Below are 25,030 nucleotides of genomic sequence, written 5' to 3'. Positions count from 1 at the left end.
CCAAAAATCTTTCAACATCTTCGATCCGTCAAAGACAAAATTCCATTTGAGACGCCAGGAGTGTACAGCATTCCACGCATATGAGGCAAAAAATACATTGGAGAGACCGGACGAAAAATATCAACTAGGCTCAAAGAACATGAAAGAAAATTAAGACGAAGACGAATATACTTATCAGCTGTTGCCGAACATAAAACTAAAACTCTTGCATGTAATAAGTTCTTCTACCTACGAAAAATCCGAGAGTCAATAGAAATCTATAAGCAACATAACACTCTTAACCGCGACTCGGATCTTTACCCGTGAGCAATATGGGAATCAGCCATCCGAGACGATGTTTATGTACCTCTGTAGCTCCGCCCAACAATATATAAGCAGGTAAAGAGTAAAATGCGAGCCAGTTTCAGTCAAGCTCTGAAGAAGCCAACAGGATGATTGGCGAAACGTCAGCAAGTTCGACTCAGCAAAAACAGACGCAGGAGAAATCCAGAAATTTTGTTTTTACCCTGTAGAAGTTTCTTTGAAAAATGAGAGATTCCCTATTGTCATAAGCCGCCATAAATTTACTAACATTTAATACAAGCATCTCATATTAAGGATATTTTCTGAACATAGCAATGATGTGTGGCATGCCCTAAGTTATCAAAGATTCCACGAATGTCCTATATAAAATTACCAGCAATACATAAAATTTATGTATAAGCCCTCTAATATTATACTGTCTCGAATGTATATTGATGAAAAGCAGAACAAGAGAAAATTAAAAATGATCAATTGGCAATTAGAGGAGGTTTTACATATGTGATAATGAAACTTTAACTTGATAGGAGAAATCTAGATGATTGCTTTGCATTTGTGGAAATATAGAAAACAAATAGGAACTAGAACATATTACTATTTTTAGTTTTTTTTTATGTGCATATATTAACATTTTACTAGCTTTAAAATAAGTGTATGTTTCCATCGGTGTTTACTTATGTTTAATTTAATAATTTTTAATATTTAAATTTGAATAATGTTTTATATCGCCATTCGCTCAAACAAAACACGAATAAAAGTAGTATAAACACATTATTACATTTATTTAAAATCTTATAAATACAATTTATATTAAATTCACGTTTATCTATAAAAAATAAGCCAAATAAAAGTTTACAATCGTTCTCTAGCAATGAGTCAAGAACGCAACTGTGTACTGGTAGTGTGCTAAATGGGTAACATAACCATATTTCTGTAAAATGTAATACATATTATATAATTTAAATTCTATAGTTTTGATTTACTCAATTGTAGCAGTGCATGTTATTCAAACAATATAATGGTATAATAACATATTTAATGTACCAATTCTAGAATTCAATTTACATTTCCTATGAAAAATAACCATAACGATGTGTGTAATTTTACAATTTCTTGTCAGGGTACTGGAAGTAGAGGTATATATTGTTGATTGTTTGCTATGACAAATATTTACTGACTTTCAAAAATAAATTAAAAGTGTTGAATTCCCTTAATAACACAATCCAAAATACCACCGTGTTAAAATCGTATGCATCGACTTACCGATAGATTTGGTGACAAATGTTCAAGTATACTGGACTTGTGAGACGAGCAGCTAGCTCTGCAGACCTGAAAGTCCTCGTGACATTTTATGGACTAAGCTGAAAAAAAAAATCCATCATTAGGGAATAAAAAGAAATGGAACACGTTGCGTATAAGACAGAGAAAATTGAACATTTCTTTAGAAAATAAAGAACACTTTAATCAAAAATTGAACTGAGGTGAGGGAAGACAGTCATAGCTATCGATCTCCCATTTGAAAAACCAACAATTTATCAAGTTATATCAAAGACAAGTCAAGGCAGTAATTGCTAACTCCACACTATTTAGTGACAAAGACAAATATTTTTAACAATTATGAACCCACAACCGCCGAAATTATATTCTTTAGTTAAATTACTTAAACAAGTTATGCCCATTAGACCTGTCGTGTCTTATGCAACAGCTCCAGCAGTTAAACTTTCAACAAAATTATTAAATATTTTAAAATACCACACAGATTGTAAACCAAAATTTGCAATAAAAAATTCTTTTGAATTAATCAACAAAATTAAAGATATCAAAATCCCTTCTAACGCAGCACTATTGTCTTTTGATGTACAAAACTTATTTCCCATTATTCCACCTATGGATGTGATAGATTTAGTAGATTTCACCCTAACTCGGAAACAGGTTAACCCATTGGTGAAACAAGATTTATTAGATTGCTTAATAGTATCTTTAGACCAAAATTATTTTGAATTTATTGGACATTAGTCCTTTGTTAGTCGAGATTTTTATGGATAATTTGGAAAACATACTAGAACATCCTTCAAGTAAAAGTTTTCTATGGTGGTATAGATACGTGTATGATGTCTTTGCTTGCTTTGTTGGAACGGACAAACAATTGAATTCTTTTTTAAATTACATTAACTCATTACATAATCGTATTAAAATTCACTATCGAGATTGAACAGGATAAATCTTTTAATTTTTTAGACAACAAAGAACTTAATATCATTAAACAAATTGCACTGAAGAACGGCTACAATCCGTCCACTATAGATAAAATTATAAATAAAAAACAAATCCAGACAACAATAAACTCTATTTATCTGAAACCTAATACAGAATACGAACAATTTAAAACAATTACATACATAGGAGAACCTAGTGAAAAAGTTTCAAAACATTTGTCAAAATGTGGTTTAAAAAAAGCTTTCAGAACTAACAACACAATAGGAAAATTTTTAAAAAACAATAAAACGAAATGTCCAAAATCTCAAAAATCAGGTATCTACAGGTTAAAATGCGGATCTTGTCCTAAAATTTATATCGGACAAACAGGTAGATCCTTCAAGAAACGCATTAACGAACATAAAAGAGCGTTTAAAAACAATAGTCTAGATTCTAATTATGCTACACACTTAAACACAGAAAAAAACATTTTTGACGACAATTTTGATATTTTACATATAGCCGCAAAAAGTAGAAAATTAAATTTATTCGAAGCAATGGAGATTAACAAAATGAGACATTTGTTTTATTATCATTTTTCGGTATATATAGTAGAAGGCAGTTTGTAAATATTACATTTGATAAAGACACGGTGTTGTCGAAACAATTATCATGTGAATATATAAAATTTCGTGAAAATCTGAACTTTGTTATTATTTATTTTTTTACATTTTAATCAAATTATGTTAGTCTATATAGTTCAAAACAGAAGTTTAAAATGGAAATATTAACTTTGTAATTGTAATTGTAATTAGAAGTTTATTTTTTACTACATAAATGATTTGAAGGCCATATATCTATCTATAAGGATTAAACATGAGTAGAAATCATAACTAAAACCGAGAATGCAATGAAGCCATAATACCTTGGTTTGATAATAATCTTTCAGGTTTTAATTATAATATTTAAATGAACACAAAAGGTACCTTGGCTCTAACTGCTGAAATACAGTGGACCAGTTAATGTGCCAATCACAGCTTTAGTGTGAATGTTAATTATTCGGCAGTTTATGACAATAAGGATGGTAAAAACTGCATACTTTGCTCTGGCACAGTCAGTAATTGGTTACAGTCTAACTACATAAGGTGCAGCCTTATAAGACTATCTTAGAACCCCTAATTGTAACACAGAAATACATTTTGAAGATTATATTTAATAAAAATAAAAAACAATACTTGAAGAAGCAACAATTGATAACACATGATAAAGTTACATGATAAATAATAATAATAATAATAATAATTATTATTATTATTATTATTATTATTATTATTATTATTATTATTATTATTATTATTATTATAATCATAATCATAATAATAATAATAATAATAAATAAAATACTAACAAATAAAAATATTAATAAATAAAATATAGACAAATAAAAATAAATAAATAATAATTGTCAAATTGGTTAAATGATAATGGGATTTGCATCTCATGGTAACTTAAATCCGTTAAATCAAATTTTAAAATTGTTGAGGAAAAATTATTAATCAAATAATTTTGGTTTTTTCTCTTAAGTCTTTATTATTTAATCCAAATAAATAAATATTGAAAACATTGAAAAACCGTTCCTAAAAAAAATGAAAGCAGCCGGAACCATGTTATTTGTAATAGTCTGCAAAGTAAAGCACCCGTAGATAATTTGTTACTTAAGTGACAATCATTTCTTTCGCTTTTTCTGTGCGGATGGGAACTATGAGACGATCAATCAGTTAAAACGGAACGCGGTTTTGGCTAACCCGCAGGGAATTTTCCTACACGTAAGGGAAATTGCTAAGAAAAATGATGGCGCGGGCTCCCCGTGAATTAAGTATAGCTAAATGATTTCATTTAGCCTCGCGTAGAACCGTCGAGAAATTTATTAAACAAATTATTTTTTCATCTAGAGTCCCCGTTAAAAAGGATATTTGTGAAATGTCAAGTTATACTGACGTGAACGCCCTAACGGATGAGAAAAAACGACTTCGCTTAATAAAAATGAAAAATATTGTACAAAGGCCCCGTAGACAGTTTAAGTAATAGTGCTACATGCATTTTTATTATTTTAAATTTAATATAATTCCGTTCCCAATTTGAAAGTCCTCTACCTCTCGCTATCTCAATTCTTTTATTTATTGGCAGTAAAAAATAATATGGTAATAAAAAAAATGCAGAAAATATCCCACTATCTTGAACCAAATTTTCACAATATTATTACAGCCAATTTGCAGTTAATTTATATTTATTTATATTACTGATATTTATTATATTTTTGCATATTTTTTATTTTTGTAAATTTTAATTTGTTTATTATTTAAAATGCTTTAATTTAAGTTATTTGAAGATTGACGTCTAACGTGTAACATTTGGTTAGTTTTGGTTAGGTATTTTTAAAAAGAAGTTGAATTTGTAGAAGTTATTTGAAAATCCATAAAATGTAAAATCTAAAATCCATTAAATCTTTGTGAAATCTGTGAAATCATATGAGTGTGTAAAATCTGGTGTATTTTGTTGAAGTTTGAGAACTTTTTATTAATTATTAGCAACTTTAAAAAATTAAAACAAAAATATTAAATGAATATTTTTAAGTTATTTGTAGATCGGCGTTAACATTTGATTGCAATGTAACTAATTTTGACAAACGCAAAAACGAATTTTATTGGTGGGATCTTTAATTTGAATTTTTTGATGTGTTCACTTAATCCAATATTATTTCCGACTTTCATTGTAATTTTTTCATCAATTTATATTAATAAACATCAAAATATTTAAACATGCTTTTTTCTATAAAGAAAATTGTATAATGTATATTCTATTTAAAAGAAGTACGTTTACACTTACTTCTAGTATAACTTACAAGTGTCGATATCAATTTCATGTTAGTTATAGTTGCTATCAGATCTCCGTTCCCTTTGAGACACCCATACACAACATACTCATAAAAGTTTTCTTTTATTTAACTCTTAAAGGAATTTTTTTTTTCAAATCAAATACTTTATTGTTAGCTTTTAGCCAGAACCAGAACAGAACCCTTTTGGTCACTTGTGTTCTAGCATCCTATGGACATACCATTGTGGTGCTCCGTTTTCTAGTTTCCTTGCTATTGAATTCTACTCCCATTCTTTACTATATTTCTACAGTTCTTGTAGCAATCTTCTCGTATAACCCAATCCGAGGGATCTTACTTTGTTTCTTATTGCTGTTATCATTGGCCACACTTCTGCTTCATATAAGATGATATTCTGCACGATGCTTTGAAATATTACTAACAATAATAATAAATATTGAATTGAATTGAATTTGGTAGCAAAGGGCTAAGAAAGTTATCTGGCACAGCCAGATAATGATATAGCTCAAAATCTAGCATTAAATTTTCTAAGGAGTTATCTTACTACTTACTAGCTTACTTAGGTAGAAACGAAAACGGCATCACACACATTTTCAAACTAATTTTGAAACTTATTTTTCAGGACCAAGCAAACTATATCCCGATCGTTTAGATGCTGTGACACAGTTACGAGACCTCGTCTACAGAGATTCAGTTTATGGACATCCATCCGAAGTTTAATTTTGTTTTACAGATAAAGCGGTTTTGCACATTTAATGATTTTGCTATGGTAGCAAAGTTTTAATCGATTCAACCAGCCTGACCTAACCAAATGTGGTGAGAAATATGGGTTCTCTATCCAACTTTATTTAGCAATCCAAGAGAGGAGTGTTGAACTTTTCCAATACCATCCTTCCCCATTGTATCTGACAAGGCTTGAACACGCAATTAAAATGATTAAACTGTGATAGCACCCGAGAATCGCAAGGAAGCCTTTTAGACTTTCATAAATCTATTTTCCTTTCCTTTAGTCAGAGCGCTGTTTAACAGCAGTCCACGATGAGTTTTTTGGTTAGTTTTCCTAGTACTGATTTTGTCTTTATATAAGTATTCAGTTTTATTCATAATTATTTTAAGACCTCACGATTCCTGCTCTTCTTTCAGCTTTCTTGCCATATATTCAATGTCTAATTCCTGTGCAAAAATAACGCGATCATCATATGTTGTTAAATAGTTTAATATGAACAACAATCGATTATATTTCCAAACAAATGTATTGAAAGTTTTATCATTCTGCAACTCTTTTGACGGATGCTACAAATCAGATGATCGATGTCAACCGGTGATACGTTATCCCAGAATAATCTTACATTATGATTTAGATGTTGTATAAGGTATGGCAGGATATGAAAATATGGTAATTTCTATAGCTAGCACAGCGTATTACTTCTTGCTACTCCTTACTACTCAAAGAATTTTTCTAAACTGCTGCTAATCATTGCCTTAGGTCATTAATTCTGTCTCCTTCCCACTATGAACTTTTCTCGTTATAATGGGCATCAGTACTTCAAATCACCTCGTATGACCTATATATCGCAGTTTTCGTTCTTTAATGCAGCACATCAATTCTTTTGTTTTGTGCATGAGACTAAGTTCTTAGATATTCTTTCTACCCATTTCCAAGTGTCTAACTTTCGCAAGCATGAAGTAAACCAACGATCGCAGTATATTACTAAACCAGCTTGACAGCATCTTTTGGTTTTGGTTTGCAAGGAGGGCCAGCCCTAGGGAGGGATGTATGATTATTTAATGTTACTTGTTTGAGCTCTTTGAGAATACTTCTTTTAAAGAGGCTCCGGTTTCAATAATTAAAACCAATTTTAAAAACTTGAAAACCCTTTTTGAGTTGCCGAAACATAAAAGCGACATTTTAACTGATTATATTTTTTTTATTTTCGCCCTTTTGTGATCCACCACACATTTTTCTGATCTAAATAGCAAGCTAAATCTAAGGAAAATACTGTCGCTAGCGAATGCGGTTCGCAAACAATTAAGAAATTACACGGGTAGATGAAGTTTCCTCTTGCGGTTGTTCTATTGTTTTAGGGAAATTTTTCTAGCAGATGTTTCTACAGTTATCCAAATTGTCGCCCTTGCCGTTTCATTAGCAAGTCAAATGCTCGGAAACGACCAGAAAATAGCAGCGGAATGGCATTTGTTTTGCTTGCACCGGACCCCGAAGCCTTAAAGGCTAGACCGATTTTAATTTAGAGAATGCCGACTACAAATATGACGCAGCCTTATACACGAATTACGATCATAATGGAACTTTCGTTATCATAATTGAATCAGGATTACTTTCGGCTTCAACAATACATCGATTTGTTAAAGCAAATTAATTTATGCGACCTCGTATAAGCTTTGCAAAATTACGACTTGGCTACCCAGCCATCAGTTCGTATTGTCAGTTAATTTTACATTTCATTTAATAATTTCTTTTCTAAACCGCTTTGACTGGCGGCACTAATTTTGAATGATCTACTTTAATGCAATCTTCAATGTTATTTATTTTTTCGTTTCAACCTTAACGAGAAGTTGCAAGAGCTGCAGAATAAAAAGTCTAATAACTCGTCTAGTTGGTAACAGGAGCCAGCTACACGGTATAAAAGGCTCTAGACAACAGGGTCGGATTGAGCCTACTTTTTTAACAACGGAGCAATTCCATGACTTTTCTATTGTATTTCGTAACAATTTATAGATTTTTTAACAACCGAGCAATTCCATTAGTTATTTGGGGTTAATGTGGCCAAAGAATAATCCGTGCCACTTCTCTATGTCTTCCCTGAAAATTTATACCGTTTTTTAAGGCAACATTTTTAACAAACGCGCAATTACGTTTTTTACTTAGAGTAAACATGGCCAAATAAAAATCGTTGACGTTTCTATATGCCTTTCGTGACAATTTATACCGTTTTTTAAGTCAACGATCTTCCAAAAAATGCTCTTCTAAATAACTAACAAGAATGAAGGCTACATTTCTAACAAAAGAGCAATTCAATTTTTTACTTTGAGTAAATGTGGTCAAATAAAAATCCTTAACATTTCTGTATGTCTTTCGTGACAATTTATACCGTTTTTTAAGTAAACAAATTTCCAAAAAATGCTCTTCTAAATAACTGACACGGATTAAGGGTACATTTTTAACAACTAACCCATTCTGTCCCTTATTTGAGGGTAATGTGGCCAAAGAAAAATCATTGGCATTTCAATTGGTCTTGCGTGACAATTAATACCTTTTTGTCCAAAAAATGCTGGTCTAACTAACAGAAAATCAATATTCTGTAAAACACGTGGTGTTTTCCAATATAATTTAGCAAATTTCAACATTTTGAAAACTGCTTAAAATTCACTTCCTTACTTAGGCTTTCCAGTGTTAGACCAACCCTGATAAAACTAAGAAACTAATCTTGGTTGTGATTCTTCTGTTCTTTGTTACTCAGGGCTCCATTTTGACAATTTTGGAGCAATCCTTCTTCGCTCTCTATTCGTTTCATGGGCCCACACCACAACAACTGCTTCTCATAAAACTCTGAAACGTATGAATGTATCTTCTATCTCTCATTTATTTTGTTTGGGGTGCTTTTTCAAGTCCACATTTCAGCTTCATTGAAAAATTATTGTCTCATAGGACCTGATGTATTCTTCAATGTCATCGCTCAAAAGTTACAGCAAAATATTGAATCGGGTCCTGGAAAAGGCATACTTACAATTTTATTGATAGACAAGAAGGCATGCGGAGATAAGGATGCGTTTTTATTAACACGTCGACTGGCTCGGGTATATAAACAAATGTTATCCCATCTAAGGAATTAATGCTACATCTCTCTTCGTTTAAAATTGCCTACATAGCTGAGCACTTTTAATCCGGAGTTAAATATTTTTTAGTTTCCAATGTGTGGGCTTGGTTATCCGAGAAGTATTAAAATAACCAAGACAGTAATCGGTTCTTATTGGTTCAAAAATTGTTGGCAAGAGTACAACTATCCGTTCAACCTCAACAAAGCAATAGCTGCACTAGAACAAGATTTTTTAGTGCCAAAAATATTTAATTAATATCAAATAAACTTGTAACAAAATACAGTGTTTCTTACTGTCATTGGAAAAATTAAAGGCGTGAATTTTATCCCAATTTTTAAAACAAAAATATAGCATCTCAACAAACCTCAAATGCGTTTTACCTCGTTCGATACTTAAAATCTAGGTATGCCTTCTATCGTTTAAACATCTGCTTTGCATTTATTAAATATGTTATATTTTATTTATCTCGAACAGATAAACTGTCAAACTGTCATACTCCTAACGGGCCAAATAAACGAATCAAGACTGCCCAATAAAAAAAAAGAAGATAGCCATTGTGTTTAATAATGATTAAGCATACTGACGCTAAATATTAATACTAGTTTGAGACGGGCACGGAACTTTGCAACGTTGCCACTACTTCAAATGAGCTTCAGTTAAACGAAACGTATCAATACGCGGGTTATTGTTTTTTGTGTATCTAAACAGCCAACAAAAGTGTTGCAAAAAACAATCTTAATACTTAAGACATTGTGAACACGTTTTATAATAAATCTATAAAAAAACAAGCATACCCAAAAAATTTAGGCGAAACCTGAATTTGAACTACAGTTAGAAGATATCGTGACTATTATACCAACCAAAAATGAGCTTGACATAGGCAAATTTAGAAATATTGAAGAAACTGATAAAGAGGTAGTAATTCCACGAAATATTTATAACCTATAACAAACAAATTGTTTTCAACAATATAATTACTCATACAAAGGTGGCAGAAGGAGCCTCTTCAGAGTTGATACATCAAAATAAATAACAAAAAAACAATACAATCGGTAAAAGTCAGGTAAATATTTCTGATAAAATCCAGATTTGAACTTCTAAAAAAAATACAGACAAAATTCTCGCGATAAATGGTAAAAATAAAAAAGCCAAAAAAGTTCAAATATCAATTCGCAAAAGAAAGAATAAAAAAGAAATGAGACAAGCAAATATTTTAGTACAATTTTTGGTTTTAGTTAAAGTCCAAATCTCGCTGTCTCAGGCACAAATTTCATTTGGAACTCAAAATTTCAAAGTAACCAACTGCAAAAGCGAATAAAAAGAGAATTATCTCGAAAAGTACTTAATGAACGTAGGGGAGCGGGGGTAAATATTTTTGTTACAATCCAAATTTCAAAGTGTCAGGACGGTGACTGGCGTATCCGCGATGTTTGTTTTTGTTGGCTGTACTTTTCTGAACCGACGGCATGAAACATTGGTTTCCAATATTCCGGAACAGAGAATAACGAGTAAATATATCACTCTCATAGAAAGAAAGCGCCTCTATTTTTATCCCCCAAAAACATCGGTTAACGAAGGCTATTTAAAATTGTAATGTGGATGACAAATATCTCTCTCGGGATTTATGAGGAGAGAGAAATCACTTCCGAATTGAGTGTTTCGATGGTTTTTTTTTAAGTTGCCTCTAGACATCACACATTTGAAAAACTCCACTGGAAAAGATTCCGTATAAAATGCAGCTTCCGTTCTGCGATGCCTAATTTTATTGAAAAGTTGAAACAAGTTGAATTTTATTAGAAAACTCTTCGATTGAGTAGGTAGTTAGTAAGTTTCAGCAAAGAGAATAATAATTTATGTGTGCAAAGATTGAGTTCGATATTCAAATCGAAGAACATTAAGAGGACGTTTGTAATTGTAAACCGATCCACCTCTCGAAAAATATACAAAGTGTTTAAAAAAAAAGTGCCAATGCTCTGCTGGAGATTCAGATTGCATATTTTTTTCTTCAGTGTTAATTTTTTTAGAAGTAAGGTTATTGTGTGTCAAAATAATTTTTAATTAATTATTTTTTTGAATTAATTTTCTAATTAATTTAATTTAATTATTAATTATGATTATATGTGCCATGTTTGAAAAACGTATCAAACATGGCATACATCGAGCGGCCAAGTCACCTCTTTAGTCAAAAGATATTTCTATTATTAATTGAGAGGCAGTAATATCAAGTTCGCTATTTGAAATGCAAACTTGTACATTTTTTTACGAAGATATACGTCCCACATAATGGCATTTTCTTCCAAAATAAATAAATCAATTAAATTATAAAGCTATCTAATCTAATGAGGTAGCTTGCCGATAGCTGTAATTTAAAAATATACTCAGTATAGAAAAAACTAAATAAGCAATAACAGCAGCCTACGAAAACCGATCAATGTAATATTAAGGTTCATAAGTATACTTAGTAAAAAACAGATTTTAATTCTTGTTAATTTTCCTATTTTAATTTGTGCTTAAGAATAGTGAAAACTCTTTTGAAACAATATACGTGGACCTATAAAGCTTATAAGATGCACTCAGACTCCATCCCTGGGTTACTACACTCTCAGAAGTAATGCTCTTGTATTTATTGAATTGTTTCATATGGCTGACTTAGATAAATAAATGTTTTTAACAATGTAGTTAATATAAAAGTCATATTTTAAATTTGAGTCTATGCAAACACCAAGATATTTACAATTTTTCCATTTTTGGTCCATTCATAACCTAACAATTGATAAATACTTTTTCGACAGCTCATGAAGTTCTTTCCAAGACAATTTCGCTTTGGTTAATTTAACACTGTCATCGGTAGAGCAGATACATTGTCATTAGCATGTAGGGTAGACATAACACAGGGCCAAGAAATCTTTACTAAATTCACCCTTTGTTTTGACCTATTTTAAATTCCACAATTTTTGAAGTAGTGTCAATCCTTGGTAAATCTATGAAAATTCCAATTTTTCATACCCCTGCATTGCATTTTTGCTAGTCATGCCAGATCTAAGACCAAATTGTGTCGGGCAAAGTAAGTTCTTTTTTTCTAAGAAACTGCAGAACTTCAGAAATTTATTTAGTCTATTGGTCACAGCAATAGGAGGGTAATTTTCCTTATTTTCTTTATTACCGGACTTAAAGGGTTTATTAAAGTGTTGTTAAAGTATTTAATAAAAAAAACGTTACTGATTAGTAAATATTTTTCTATCGATTTGAAAATTTGTTATTGATATTTATAAGATTTTCAAAAGCTCTGGCTTTTTTTTTTTTCAGCTTCTGGATTCCGCTTGCGTCAGTTTTTGCTGAGTCGAACTTGCTGACGTTTCGCCAATCATCCTGTTGGCTTCTTCAGAGCTTGACTGAAACTGGGTAGCATTTCACTCTTTACCTGGTAAGTGAGGCGCATAAACACCATGACAGGTAGAGACCTGAGTTGCGGTTAAGATTGTTAGGTTGTTTATAGATTTCTATAGGCCCCTGATTTTTAGTTGGTAGAAGAATTGATTACATGCAAAATTTTATTATAAAACTAAAAAACTAAAAAAGAGCATAGCAACTTCTAATGTGTTATTAAAAAGGTGATTTTTGTTTACAATAGGCCTTTCGATAATTAAATTTGAAAGAAAATTGAAATCCGTTGTCAGAATTGAAAATTGAATATCGTTGGAAAGGCAATTATAGTAGAGATTGTGAACATGCTTGAGCGGAGGCTCCACCGGAAGTATTTTTTTCCACGTAAAAACACATCTTCATCAACCGTACATGTAGTCCAAATTCGATCAATAATTGACGCCTGGTATATGGTGTTCAGTTAAAGATCACTGGTCACAGATTTCCAGAAAACCCATTAGAATCGTACGAAAATATAACTTGTACTTATTTTTTATCTTGATTTTCTTGGAAAATTCTCATATTTTATGAGTACTGAAGTGCTAGAAATGCTGAACTAGCGCAGACTTATTAAAGATTGAGGAATATTAGGGAAAACTATGTGTAATTACGTTCGGTCTTGGTGTAACGTAAAAAACCTTCCATATTGTGAGTTCGAATAGCATTTAAAGTTGTTATCATGCTCAACACACATAATTTTGCATTTGTTTGGCGCTGTATGATTACAGTACTCGGGTTATGTCGGTGTTAATTCTAATTTATTAGTGTTTTACTACATCCTCATCTTTATGATTCTTTTACGGCTTAATGGCAAATGGTTTTCCTAGACCAACTTAATTATTCTTAAAAACAACGCGGTACGTCGGTCTACAATATAAGAAATATTCTCCTTTCCATGTACGTTTAAGATAGAAGATAGAAGCATGTCTAAAATTTGAAAGGAGGTTTTTTCATGTAACTTCTGTCGAGGAAGACATGCCTTCTGCTTTCCTGAAATGGTGTTAGAGAAGTTACAACAATTTCAGAAGTTTATCAGAAAGAAATGTCCTTTTCGGCCAAGTCTTCAATTTCTTATTGTTTGCTTACCAACCTCCACCCGTTCTCTTTCTCCATCTCTGGCACAAACCTTACTATTATTTTTAAAAATCGCACCTAGTACATAAGATACACAAGCGGTATATGCTCAATTTTATAAAAATAGACTTTGCCCGATTCTATGATTTTTTTGACGGCCTTATTACATAAGATTCCGGAATATCATTTTTCAATCTATTTTCAGAATACCATTTATTTCTATAAGCCTAATATTCGAGTAAAATATGATCTCGCGTGGGTGAAAAAGTTTACCAATAAAGTGAAACATCGATAGAGAGGAACGTATAAATATTGACGGTGGATTGTTTGTCCACTTTGTCAATTACCTGGGGCTAGTGCTTTTTCATAATAATAAATTTCACGCAAAATCGATGAGGTCCCATCAAACGCCCCCCACCCCCCAATATTTGTATGAGTCCGATGAAACCAAAGTTGGTTTCAAGATGGATTTTTACAAAATCAATTCGTGGCCAAAGCAACTTCCGATATTAAGTTTCTAAAGCAAATTGAGATTTATTCTGGATGAAGTTTTCTCTGTCGATAAAATTTCAATAAAATCCTACGATCTCGATTAATAAATTCATATTTCGTGTTTAAATACAAGATATATTTTGCGGTCACCAAGACTGTCTTTTATACCTAACTCAGAATATTCCTGGCGGAACAAACACAAAAGAGATTCAATACACCTACGGGCAGCTAGACAGTACTGAAGTAGTTAAAATCGCCTTAACGCTCCTCGAAAATCGTAATCAAGAAGATGGAGAGAGACACGCCAGGAAAAAGATAGACCAAGGAATCCTCAAAAAAAATGTCGTGAGAATAATGCTTGGTTCACTGCAGTATCTAGTGGAGGTAAAAGAAAAAAGTGCAAATTCTACCAACCATACACGCGTTGTACCAGAAGCAAGGAGCTTACACCAAGGAATCATTATGGAAGCTGAGTTGTACCATAGATCGTTTTGGATGGTCGCTAAAAGCTAACTCTCCCAAATTCTAATCTGTAGTCTGCAAAATACGGCCGATGTTGACTATTCCTCGTCAATTCACACCACCTGGAGGCCAAAGAACCAACACCTACACCCTGTAAGGATCAGAATAGCAAAATCCTGATATAGGACATATGCCTGGCTACCTCAAATACAGTATAGTCTGTAGCACCGGCACAGAAGCCTATAATATCATATAATACATTCAAAATTTTCCACTAGAATTTTTAAAGTGACTGTTTATTTATTTATTCGCTTCAGCCGTGAAAACTGAATAATAATACCAATTATACACATATTCAAGGAAATAATAAAATTTATGCTGAGTTTTTTTACGTACTTCCTTGTAGCATTTAAAAGCAGTTACATATTTCAAAGAAACTTCCACGAGCTACTGGAATACTATTTCCAAATCTTGTGGAACTTCCGGATCTTCCGAATTTGCTGAAGTTTCGCCAATTATCCTGTTGTGTATTTTATTTTTGTTTTTAAAATCATAAGTCGAACTAGATTGAATCATATTATCAAAATTCAAAAATGGCGAGAGAATTGATGAAAGTTCACTTAAACTACACTATATTTGCCGCAAATAAATAATAAAGCGTTCTATGACGAGATATTTTGCCAATAAAGGGCAAACCAAACTGCTCAAACATATTTATCAACATAAAAGCTCCGCAATACAAAGCATGCTTAAAGGACCATAATCGCCCACACAAGTTCATATTTCGAACGTGGAAAGGTTCAATTAGACATTGTTTGGCGGGACGAACAAAGGAAATTGTAACAGCCCGTTTTATACCTGAACGTTCGGAAACGAACGTTGTTAGGCTGTATTTAAGGTAGCCGCTACAATAAAATCTCTGTCAAAATACTGGCCACCCAGCTTACCATGTGGATCAAACGAAAACGAACTTAGTTTTCTTTGTATCAAATCAAAAATTGAACTGAGATGGTTTTACTCGATGAAAATCCGTTTTAACAAAATAAATAAGAACTAAAAGTTCAGATTTTCACGAAATTATATATATTCACACACAGCGTCTTTATCAAATGTAATATTTACAAACTACCTGCTACTATATATATCGAAAAATGACAATAAAACCTTAATTAATGTTGTGAGAATTTAAGTTTAGTATTGGAGAGGTATTTAAATCTAATCGATCGTTAAGCAATACATTTGAATGTCTCATTTTGTTAATCTTCATGACTTCCAATAAATTTAATTTTCTACTTTTTGTGGCTGTGTGTAAAATATCAAAATTGTAGTCAAAAATGTGTTTTTCTTCGTTTAAGGATGTAGCATAATTAGAACCTAGACTATTGTTTGTAAACGCTCTTTTATGTTCGTTAATGCGTTTCTTGAAGGATCTACCTGGATTTGTTTTTTATTTATAATTTTATCGTTATTGGACGGAGTATGGCCGTTGTTCAGTGCAATTTGTTTAATGATATTAGTTCTTTGTTGTAGTTTTCTGTTGAGAGTGGAGTATTAAGAAGTCCGTGTATAAAAGAGTGAAATGTAACCATTTTGTGTGTATAATGGTGATTTGAGCTGTTATGTATGACTGTGTCCGTGTGTGAAGGTTTATGATATACTGAAAATTTTGATTGGTTTTGCGCTTTCGTAATAGTTAAGTCTAAAAAATTAATTGAGTATCCTGTTCAACCTCGATAGTGATGTGAAAATATATAATTTCGTGAAAATCTGAACTTCTATTTCTTATTTATTTCAAATCAATAGGATTTTTTTTAAAAAACCTCAATTTTTTTAATCAAAATTCCAATTTACATCAACTATCTTGAACGACCAACCTTGGAAGGCGAACTAATTCTTCCAAAAACTCTCTAAACAATTTAAAGAATTTGGTCCACAATAAATTTTTCCAATAACAATCTGCGACTTTTGCAAATTGTTGGAAATGCCGACCCTTTAAATTGTGTTGTTTTTTAAGACAACTACAACATAAAAGTTGGGGTAATTAAATTGCCTGACTTTTCGATAATTTAAATTGACTTTCCCAGCATTGATTTAATAGCGACTAACTTATTCCTATACCTAATCCCGATGTGTTACGTAAAACGATCGGATCTAAATTAATATTCTACAACCCTTGTTAATTAAACGGAAAATTGACAGGCAAATCATAAAAGGCTGTATTTCCCTATCTAGCGATTCAAATACTTAGCCGGATTGTATGTATCTCATAAACCCGTTAAACTATAAACTATTCATACCTAGTTTAACACTCAATTATGCCCACCACCTAGAACATTTATTAATTGTCCGTTACCTCCCGGCCCTTTATGAGTTAATCTTACGGGTGGTTATCTGAAGGACAAGGCCACATCCAATATTATAACAAGTATTTAATCATCCATATTTAATTACAATGCGCAACGTCCAACATTGCCATCGAAACTTTTAACGATCATAGTTTATTACCAAAAACTCCCAAACGATCCAACAAACATAATCAATATTAATAGAAACTGCTCCAGCCATTACCCAAATGCAATTAATCAAATCAAGTTATGAAAAACGTCATTCGTATCCGGTCTTATTTATAGCTAACTTTAAGAAGGAACGACTTCCAAAAATACGTCTTTCTAAACATGACATTTGACATCATGAAATAGCAACAAAAATAACCACACTTTTCTGTTAATGATTCTAAGTACGTATATGAGCACCAGCAGATTGCAAAGAACCTAATTCGAAATTATAGAAGATTTATGGTATAGAACAAAACTTCACGTGTGAAATGCAGTAGTACAAAAAGATATCAGGAACAATCATTTCACAAGACACATTTAAGTTTTTTAACATTAGGGAAACCTAATTTCATTTTATTTATTTGCAATTGACTCACCGCGTGCATTGCTGAAAGTTTTTACCGCCTTTTTCCCTGGTTAAACATTATGGGCCAGGCGTATCCATCCTAAGCACCAAGAAGCAGAAACGGAAAATATCAAGGTAAGGAGTTAAAACTCTCTGCTTAAACTTTTTTGATACAGTCCATTTATCTCCACAAAGGGCTCTTTTGAAAACAAAACGAATAAGTTAAAAAGAAAGAGAAAAATAAATTTAGTCTCGTCTACGGGTGCCTGTAAAAATTCATATCGCTAGACATCAATACTTACTTAATCTCGATCGCCTACAATACAGATTTGGAGTCGAATACGCCGAAAGTTTTCTTACAACTTTTATAATCAATTTTAAAACTGGGGCTTTCCAATGGCGCAGAAGGAGCAAAACTTTCCGAAACTTGAGTGTTGAATGTAGAATTATCTGGGGAATTATTGTATAAAAATGCTATAAGGTTACGGAAACAGGATTTACTAAAATATTTATGTGAAAAATGCTTTTATTCGAAATGCCGAGCTATATAAAAGATTTAAGATGTACGGAAAGATGTACATATCAGGAAGTTTAGAGATGCATGGGAAACGAAGTTCGGGAGAAAATTTATATTGTAACGGTTTTTGATGTCCAATTCTAATAATAATAGTTTACAACATATTACAAACATGCAAAAAATTAAACCATTTCGGTATAAAACAGCGCTAATTTTCATAAATTGAAGATTATGCACTAAATTAAGTAATAATATAAGAGACAGGAAAGTAATCCTTATCACCCTTTATTTCGCCCACAAATAACAAAATTTTACGGTGTGTTATTAACAACCCTCGCAAAGCCGCAAAGCAAATTCTACTTTAATTAAACAACCGTAAGTTATCATCACACAGGTAGGATTATAATGTAAATAAATAAACAACTCGCTTCTGCTGTAGAAAGCTTTCCAACTAACAATTTGCCACGAATAATCCTGTAAAGGACATTTAACGGCATATCTTACCTCACATGGATAATAGGGTTCTTGTCGAAAGAATCTTGAATGCACAAAGGTCAAACATAGATCCTGCAGCATCCAAGAATATTCACTTGGTACAAAATCTTTCGCGAAATTTTACACAAACACAGTTAATACGATTATACCATTGTTTGTTTTGAGGACTACACAGGACAAAGGTCCATCGTTTCAAATTACAAACTATCAATATCCAAGCACGTTGTTCTCGTGTTTCCTTGAGAATAACAACAAAAATGTTCTACTCCATTTTGAAACGAACTATGAAGAATGCATTTAACAAGAATTCTTTGTCTGCTCGGCAATTACGCGAACACTAATCTATAAATTTCACTAAATGTTTACTCAAACTTCTGTCAAAAACTTTAATTATTTTTGAAAAATCGCTGGGAGTGTCTTATACTAACAAAATATCCGAGCTCAAATAACATCAATGCAGCTATGATTTTGACTTGACTACCGACACGGAACACAACCAGCTACACAACTTCTCTTGTTTTTCAATTTGCGCCACCAGATGACAGCACCCCATAGAATTTCTTGCTAAGTTATTGAAACGCGCCAACTAAAAGATTATTAACTTTTTACAAATTGAATGGAACTAGTAAATTCAGTTTGAATTTTAAAAAATGGAAGCATTTGTTGTTTATTGTTTTAAAAACAAAATCATAATATCAATAATTAATTTTCAAAGCGATAAAAATTATATACTGGCTGGTAGAATAATAAAAATAATGCAGTCTATAATAGATACCTCTACTTACCATCCAAAACTTAACTTTTAATTTTTACCCAATTAAATTTGAAATATACTGAAGAGAAACACCACTTGGCTTTAATGATAGGCAACCAGTAATACTGTGCATTAAATATTTGAAGTTTTGAATAAAATATATGAGTACTAAAATTATTTAATTAATGTAATATTCATTTCTATGTGATTGATTTTTATTTAGCAAAATGTGGCAATCAGGTCTACATTAAGCGTTTTCCGCTTTAGAAGAACTGAAAACAACCAATCATTTTATAAACATAAATCATAGTTACATAGTTGCCTAAATATAATTTCTGTGTTTTATAGGTTTATCAAATAAATAATGTATTTATAATTGACTTAGATTTTTATTTGGCAAAAAGTTACATTCTGTAGAAAATCATTACAAAAACAAATATTTTCTTAAATGCTAAAACCAGGTATTGTGATAACTGTTAATAAAAATAACACCACAAGATATAAATGTTTATTCTTCCCCACCAATATATGGACTTATTTATTTAATAAATACTATGTCATCTGGCGTGTATAAAATATAGCTTCTCGGTTAAATGTGGAAGAAAAATATCTTATGGAGTATAATTTTATGGCCCCTTAAATTATTACAATTATAAAAAATATTTTGATTTCTTATTGTGCGGCAATAAAAAAACAAATTCGAAACGGAATGTCAAAAAGCTTTGCATTCATACTTTCCAGATTTTATCGGAAACTACTATTTAAGCCGAAATAAAAAATATAGTACGTTTTTGATTAAGGAGTCTATTTCATTTGTACATCTTTAAAACTATTCCTAAAGCAGAAGATTGGAAAAAGATCACAGATTTTTTAATTATACACATCAAATAATAAAAAAAAGGTTTATTCTTCAAATTTTCATTGAGATCCGAATAATAAATCTAAACAAAGCAAACAACATGATTGCAGATAAATAATCCCCTAGAAGCTCGCTGATCAGCAGACTAAAAAAATAGAGGGCAACAATACTACTGAAAAACGGAGAAAATTGAAGCAAGCCACTGACTAGGAACAATGGCATTTGAAGGTTTGGTGTAATGGACATATCAATCCCATCTTTCAAAAGTGGTTTTCAGAGCTAATTTATATGCGATGAAATCCGAGTATATTGCTATATCTAGCTAACTGTTTAAATTGTTTAACTATCTTGGTCGAAAAAAAAAATTTCCATTTCAAACGGGCCAAAAACACAGTTTACTCAAAGAATAACGTTAGTTTCTTGAAGCTCTTAAAAAATGGCGATCTTTTGTCTACATATAAACTACTGATGAAGGAGTTTCTCGCATACCATTTAATCGTTGACGGGTGAATTTTGAAAAAAACTTGCTACCTAATTTGCTCGGTGTTTCATTAACTTCGACAGCGTGCAAAAAAAGTTTTGCAAACTATTTTATAAAAAACAATGGAATACCTAATAATCGGGCGAAAATACCACTAAAACGCAGCTTTAAAGTGTGATAAATAATAAATAAATAAAAAATATATAAATAAATTATGTTGGGAAACTACAAGACACAAAGCTAGATTATTCGAAATGGTAACAAGAACTATATTATACTGAGTAAATCTCAAGCAATTCAGCTCAAACTAAAACTAACCCTTAAATGATTGCATGTTAAGTAAATGGTTACCCAATCCCTTTATCAATTTCTTCCAAAAGCTCGTTTTCGGATTCTAGAAAGATTCCAAACTTTTTTCCCCCAATTTTTCTCCATTTTTAAGATGAAGTAATAAATTTGTTAACAAAACGGTGCATTGAACTATTTTGTTAAATATAAAAAATGAATATATAAACATAAAAAAATGATTCCAAAAATGTTAATTTGTAGTGCAGTGAAAAATTTGGGGAAAAAAATTGATAGGGTACATCATCCGTTTTTCGCTAAGTTCATTTTAAAATAACTTTGCAATAAAAACTTTTTTAATTGGTTTCAATTAAAACGAAGTAGAGCGAGAATATTTTTCATTTCGAGCCAAGAACAAACCTATGTTCCAATTTTTATTTAAAAAATTTTCGCCAATTCTCATATTGTATGCATCCATATCTGGGCTATACTGTTTATATAAACAAAATCAAAGCGACGAAAATAACTCGGCAAGCGCGAAGGCATTTAATTGGAATTTTTTTAATTCGTTGTGGATTATGCTAAATATTAATCTGCTACGACTGGAGTAACGATTTACAACATTTCTCGATCAAATTCTACATTCATATAAACGATGGAAAAATGAAAGCAATATCGACAGCAATATTAAAACAAAAATGACATTTTACTTTTAACGTAGGTTTTAATCGGCTCGTATATATGATACTTCAAAGCAACGATTTCCGGAATGCTGTTGATACTGCCAAAAATAGACAAGTCAGTTTCTAACATTAGAATCGTGGCTAAAAGCACAAACAGAGTAACCGTTACTAAAGTGGGCACGAACGCACGGATTACATTAAATCTCTTTTTTTTGGCAAAATTTTGTTGCTGAACATTTGGCGTGGCGTTGTACGAACTTGCGACACGCCCATCTACTTGAGAATGAGACAACGGAGTTTGACTACGACTAGAACGATGCGATGGATTCGAAGTATCGTATCGATAAGTGTTATCAATTATTTGAGAGTCGGAAGAGGAATGTTCAAACGAATCGCGGAAATAATAATCACTAAATCTATCACTGGAATCATCTTTAAGTACTGAAAAAAAAATGGAGACGCTGACTAAACCTGAACGAATGAGCCGCAATTTACCTGTAGTTCGTAACCTTTTGCTTCCTATTGCTTCTGGATCCTCACATACAGTTTCTAAGGCAGCAACATCACTATAAGCTTGGGCAGGATTACCATCTAAGCCAGACAACAATCCCGTACTACTACTACATTCCATGCGGGAACCGCCGACGTCAGAGTGACTCGAACGCGGTAAGCTACTATACCCTAATGAATGTAAAAAAATGAATAAATTGAAATTCCCGCTATGCCCAGAACAATAACAACCTAAATGAGGCTGTAGAGGTGTAGAGGGAGTAGCAGGAACGCTCGAAGCTTTCCGTCTAACACTAGATGAACGTTGTATTGATGGTTCTTTTCTACTGGGTGACCCGGTATCACCCAATATTTCTTTTTCAGTCCTTCCAGTATACTTGAACTTTGTTCCCCAGGAGAACAATCCACCTCCGGTTACCACAGAAGGAGCATCGGAACTAGTTGGCAAACTGTATTAACAATATTATTTATTTTGTGCCATCCTACTACGAGCTTGGTGCGAGGGTGCAAACACTTAAAGCAAAAAATAACGGTAATACATAAAATATTTTGTGCCGGAATCATTCAGGGCAAACATGGGACGTCCGTTAATTATTGGCACACAGTGACACCATTATTGTCCTTTATCGAACTTCCCACAAGCACTTCTTTAAAATCCACAAAAAAAGTTTAGGTCAAATTTAAATTAAAAAAAATACAATCCACAACTAAAAGTAATCATTAGCGCAGATATGGCAGTTGAGTTTAAAAAAAGTAATACGCCTTTGTTTTTTTCATAAATTTGGTATGATCTGTTCATAGATATAAGAAAGACACCAATTGCTCTTGAACGGATTATCCAAGGGTGGTCATTCACATACAATGCAACAAGATTATTATTAATAATTAAGGTAAATAATTAATTTTAAACATTAATTAAGGTAATAATCTTGTTGCATTGTATGTTAATGACCACCCTTGGATAATCCATTCAAAAGCAATTGGTCACTTTCTTATATCTATAAACATAAAAATATATATAAGATTGTAGAACTTAATATTACGTTTAGTCTGGTTTTTTATATTGCTCTTATAAAAGTTTCAAATAGTGCTATGCAACATTAATTACCGGATATCTCCCATGAAATTCATTACAATTGCGGAAAAAAAAATGCACATCCAACAATATGTGATATCCCTTAATTAAAACCTACAATTTACTAATGAGAACTTACGTAAAAAAGAGCATTTGCTCGATAGCACATCTCCATATGTGTCTACAAGCTGCTCCAGTTGGACACTTAAAACCAACGGTATGCTTCTTCTGTTAAAAAAAAAATAACAAACACTTAAAAATAATTTAACAAAGGTTACCAGAGAAAGAACAATATATACATAAAAACACACAAATACAGGCAACAAATATTGATCTCTCCATCTAGCAACAGATTTAAGTTCAACTTTAATTTAAGTAAATAGCACATAATCACAACTAATAATCAATATTCATACCTGCTATACCTACAAACAGGAGCTTTTATTTTTATTTAAACTTACATCGTTATAATTTAAATGTATAATAAACATCTTTCCTTCATAATTAATTTTTTGTATATCTGGCCACCTAAAGTGGTGCGTTTTCCTGCTCCCCTGGAATGTTAAAATTCCGCTATAATTAATTCCTAAATAAAGCTGAGTGCCTTTATGATCCTGCAACAGACCCTATTTCAGGAATGACATAAATTATCTTATAGGAGGGACCATAAATCTTAAAATTTCATAACATGGTAAGATAATAAAGAGCATCAATTGGTGGAATAATTTAAAGTTTTATAGTCACTCCTATTCCAACCTTACCTTAACTGGATGTGGATCAATCCCGTAAGTATCTAACTGGCAAGCTAACTTTAAGAATGTATTCTCTACTTGGGACTGGCTTTGTCCTTTTAACTGTTTCTTATGTATTTCTATTGCTTTCTGTTCAATTGCTTCAGTTTGTTTTAACAAAATTTTCATGTCCGAAATATAATTAGACACATGAAGTTCTGGATCATAATCTCCTAATTCACCTAGAAAGGTTGAACATCTATAGTACACGACCCAACAAGATAATGGAAATTAAATACCCTGTACAATTAAAGCGCAGAGCATAGCAGCCTCATTTGTACCGCAGTATAGTCTACCGTGCAATAAATCTCGTTTTAACTGAAGAAAAATTTGATATCTAGTAATCTCCTCTTTTAGTCTAAATGGGTCTGGTGGATAAAATTTTACTCGAAAACTAAATAAAACAGGATCCATATCTTTAACTTGTTTGCATATCGATTTACTTAGATCCAGCCAGTGCTAAAATAACAATCTTAAGGCTTATCCCTATGGCAAAAATTATAACTTACTCTCTGAGCTTGACAGTCCACATATCGGAGACCTAAGTAATCCTGTTCCACAAGATTTAGTTGCTGGCAAACATAATCTAATAAATATTTCCCTTTATCGTGCGGCTAAAATCATGAAAACATATTACTGAGAAAAATTTAATATCTAATTATTTACCCTATATTCACATTCCAGTATTTCAGTATCCTCCAATAGACGCACAGTACATTTATAAACAATATTGCTGTCATGTTTAGATGCAAACTTTAACATTTTTTTAAAGAAATAAAATAGTCGTCTTTTGAGCTAATAAACTGTAGAAGTAAAGTAATCATTCCAAAATAAATATTAAAACACACATGACATACATTCCCGAACACCAAAAAACACCAAAACACCACAGAAAGGAAAGAAAATAGCTGGAATATATAGGGCAAATGAAAGAGCCTATATTTCCTTTTCCGAATCACTATCTCTCTCTTTCGTTTTTTTTTGTCTATTTTCCAAATAGGA

At 31.9% G+C, this 25,030-nt stretch overlaps 2 protein-coding genes across 7 annotated transcripts in view; both read right to left on the bottom strand.

The window, feature by feature from the left end:
• The window catches only part of LOC132708592 (plexin-B), a 188,126-nt gene extending 169,063 nt beyond the window's left edge, over positions 1 to 19,063 (bottom strand). For both annotated transcript variants that reach the window (XM_060680996.1, XM_060680997.1), the window contains exons 1-2: positions 18,600 to 19,063; positions 1,564 to 1,661 (exon numbers count right to left, since the gene is read on the bottom strand). The gene's annotated coding sequence lies outside the window, so the exon portion shown is untranslated. The remainder of the gene's footprint in view (positions 1 to 1,563; positions 1,662 to 18,599) is intronic.
• A 2,220-nt stretch (positions 19,064 to 21,283) lies between these two features.
• On the bottom strand, positions 21,284 to 24,933 carry LOC132708523 (FERM domain-containing protein 5). 5 transcript variants are annotated; one of them, XM_060680869.1, is made up of 9 exons: positions 24,695 to 24,933; positions 24,538 to 24,642; positions 24,268 to 24,487; positions 23,999 to 24,210; positions 23,699 to 23,863; positions 23,377 to 23,465; positions 22,394 to 22,611; positions 22,148 to 22,333; positions 21,284 to 22,093 (listed from the first exon to the last, which is right to left on the bottom strand). In XM_060680869.1, the coding sequence occupies exons 1-9, from the start codon at positions 24,788 to 24,790 to the stop codon at positions 21,657 to 21,659; spliced, it is 1,728 nt and encodes a 575-aa protein (XP_060536852.1). In that variant the 5' UTR covers positions 24,791 to 24,933; the 3' UTR covers positions 21,284 to 21,656. The 5 variants fall into 5 exon arrangements, with proteins under 5 accessions (XP_060536852.1, XP_060536853.1, XP_060536848.1 ...); XM_060680870.1 differs by having other exon boundaries at positions 23,699 to 23,851; XM_060680865.1 differs by having other exon boundaries at positions 21,284 to 22,333.
• Between the last annotated feature and the right edge of the window lie 97 nt (positions 24,934 to 25,030).

The sequence above is a fragment of the Cylas formicarius genome, unplaced genomic scaffold (assembly GCF_029955315.1).
Source record: "Cylas formicarius isolate icCylForm1 unplaced genomic scaffold, icCylForm1.1 PGA_scaffold_12__32_contigs__length_19106922, whole genome shotgun sequence".
Classification (NCBI taxonomy): domain Eukaryota; kingdom Metazoa; phylum Arthropoda; class Insecta; order Coleoptera; family Brentidae; genus Cylas; species Cylas formicarius.
Note: the sequence above shows the minus strand (reverse complement) of the source record. Positions and strands in the feature narration are given on the sequence as shown.